This window comes from Sphaeroforma arctica (genome assembly GCF_001186125.1).
Source record: "Sphaeroforma arctica JP610 unplaced genomic scaffold supercont1.1423, whole genome shotgun sequence".
Classification (NCBI taxonomy): domain Eukaryota; class Ichthyosporea; order Ichthyophonida; genus Sphaeroforma; species Sphaeroforma arctica.
Window position 1 is genome coordinate 1 of NW_014039135.1, and position 3,358 is coordinate 3,358.

Sequence of the window (3,358 nt, forward strand, 5' to 3'; positions counted from 1 at the left end):
TATACACACACACACACACATATATATATATATACATATATATATATATAGCCGTTACAATGACAAGGCTCATCGCTCTATGTGCAATGTAGGTAAATACCTAACCTCACATAATCCAGTACATTCGGACATCTCAACGTTAAATCACGTGGACATCTTTGACATTTACTGGCGCAAGTCTTGGCAATCATTAATAGCCTTAGGGCACATGTTCATTTTCTAAAGAAACGGAGGGGATTCACCTTGTCACTGTATTTCGGAATTTGAATTGGTTTTAGTCCTTATTGGCGCACGTGCGTTTTACTTTGACTTCTTTCTTTGTGCAAGGTACAGGGGTCGTACCGGCTCAACCTTCTCCAAAGCCCGCGAAATTGAGAAGAAAACTATCCCAGGCCGTGCCTGGTGGTATGTTTCGATAGGTTTTCTATTGTTATCTACAAATAGTCCGGCAGTTACATTTATTTAGCTTGCATGCATATATTAGTTGTTGGCATATTTGCCCAAACTTAGACTAGTCGAGATAGATACGCAACGATGCGCAGCCCATTTGGGGTTGGCAAATATGCATGTTGTGTAAACATTCCCAAGCTGTTGCATGCACTTCTTTAGAAGTGACCTACTGGCGTGATCTTCATTTGGTACTCATGCGTATGTATTGATTGCACTCCAACTAAAAGGTAAAGGAAGTGCACAGGCCCCATACTCACCGAACGCTCCCAGCAGAAAACACATGTCTCAAGCTGGTCCCGGGGGTATGTCGTTGCATATTATATACCATCATATCCGTACCTGTGTAGTGAATGCAATTCCATAAATACTCTTTCTTGTTGATTCGCAGTAGACAAGTTGTATCGCCAACACTCTTTTTTATTTCTTAGCCTGATCAGCTATATTGTACAATTCGATTCCCCTAGTAGATACGTCAGGCTCATAGCATCGGGCTCGTTTTCGCTGCAACAACAATTCTCAATAGAAAAAGTTGCTATTTATAGAATTCTTTTTCGGATTGCCTGCTCATGCCATTGCTTTACACAGGTGCAGATGCAATAGGTGCTTTTCCTATAGCTCTGATATATCGAGATTTTCGACCCGGATTAGTAAGAGTCATCACAAGCACGTCACAAGTGACTTACGCAAGAATCTTAAAAAGTGCATTCTGTTACCCTACCTACAGGTCCCGGATCATACGGACAAGGCGCCCCTATGCTAGGCCAGGGTAACGGGCCACATGGGGGAACCCCTATGACGCTGATGAAGAAGCAACCTGGAGGCCAACCACCCACCCCGAAACAGTTCAGCAACCAGCCACTACCACAGCAACAGCAACAGCAACAACAGCAACAGATACTCAGACAACAGGGGCAAATACAACAGCAACACCAACAACACCCCCAACAACAGCATCCGCAGCAGTCGCAACAGCAGATGCCGCCCGTGGGCCGGCAGAGTATGAAGCCCGTGCCAAATTCGAGGTACGTGAATCACACACACGCCCTCATATATATATAGATATATATATATTGATAGATAGATAGATAGATAGATAGATAGATAGATATAGAGATAGATAGATTATATATATATATATATATATAGATACATAGATACATAGATATATACATACATAGATACATACATAGATACATACATAGATACATACATACATACATACATACATACATCCATACATAGATACATACATCGTTACATAGATACATAGACACATAGACACATAAATACATAGATACATAGACATAAATACATAAATACATAGATACATGTACATATATACATATATACATATATACATATACATATACATATACATATACATATACATATACATGTACATATACATATACATATACATATACATATACATATACATATACATATACATATACATATACACATACATATACATATACATATACATATCCATATACATATACATATACATATACATATACATAAAAAATTGTGTGTTGTGGTGTATCCGTACGCACTAAACCTGTTTCATATTTTTTCCATGTGTTTGTGGACAAGTGTATCTGTTTATGTGTTTGTATCAAGTTTGCGAGCCCTGTTCAATATAGCCGTTCTCCAAGCTTGTGATTCTGCTACAATCCCACCAACCTAAGAAATATATAGGCAAAGAGCACGACAGGGACTGTAGGGTTTCTGAATTCGCAACTGTTCCACTGCCCACAATACTCATCCTGAGCTCATATCTCTGGCAATTCTATAGCAGACAATCCATCGGGGGACCCTCTCCCGGCATGCACGCACACGATTCCATGCAAGCCATGATGTCGCGGGGCGATAGGGGCGACATAAAGTACAATCAACAACAGCAGCACCACGACGGCTATAGGCAGAGTGATATGGAGGGGAAACCCATGATGAATCAGATGTACAAAATGGTATGATATTGTCAACCAGCAAGTGTTTAGAGAATTGTATGGTCATCCTATTTTGCTACGTAGTGTATGTGTCGTTAGTTCGTATACAATTGCATCAGCCTGGGCGTGGTGGCGTGTTTCTGTGATGGCATCCGTTGTGGTGTACGCATACGAATGAGCCGGTCTCACGATTGCGACCGCATAGCTAGATTACACAGGATTGTTCCTTCTGACTCATGCAGCATAGACCACAATCAAGTTGACTCCAGATATTCTAGCTGCAAATATCACCATTGGGGCAGGCCGATGTCTTATATATTCCCTTTGCACGCACCTTATTAGGAGGAAGGCCGCTCCCCAGTTACGGTAGGCAACCAAGGACAATCCGGCCCCGGCCCAGGACCCAACAAGGGACTCAGTCAAGGCTCAGGACCAGGATCAGGACCAGGGCCAGGGCCAGGACCCGGAACTCCTCTATCACCACCACGTGGGCGTATGAGCCAAGATGCCATGCACAACCAGATGTGGCAGCAGCGTATGGGTTCACAACAACAACAGCAGCAGCAAGGAAAGAATGGGCCTATGGGCCACAATATTCCCCAACAGGGAGGCGGTAGGAGCATGCACATGAGCATGTCCCAGGGTCAGGGTCAAGGACCGGGCTCACAAATTCAGGGCCCAGGGCAAGGAGGGCCGGGCCCAGGGCAAGGCCCGGGACCGGGACCTGGACCAGGTCAGCCGGGCCAAGGGGGACATCCACAACCGCATCCTTCAGGACAGGGTAGGTGGTTTTGCGGATGGCGGGGATGTAGTGGGTTGGAGATCGTTGTCGATTGAGATTGGGTATTTGTCGCATATTACCAGAGAGTACTATGTATTCAGAGAGAATTCTATGTGTTTCGGAATTTTTGTATTCTTTATTTTTCGGAGAATATATATATATATATATATATATA

General features: G+C 43.2%; 1 protein-coding gene across 1 annotated transcript; it reads left to right on the forward strand.

Annotated features, from left to right (window-relative positions):
• Positions 1-1,275: 1,275 nt before the first annotated feature.
• On the forward strand, positions 1,276-3,239 carry SARC_10873 (hypothetical protein; the record flags this gene model as incomplete). Its single annotated transcript, XM_014295059.1, has 3 exons — positions 1,276-1,472; positions 2,249-2,423; positions 2,745-3,239. The coding sequence occupies exons 1-3, from the start codon at positions 1,426-1,428 to the stop codon at positions 3,237-3,239; spliced, it is 717 nt and encodes a 238-aa protein (XP_014150534.1). The 5' UTR covers positions 1,276-1,425.
• Between the last annotated feature and the right edge of the window lie 119 nt (positions 3,240-3,358).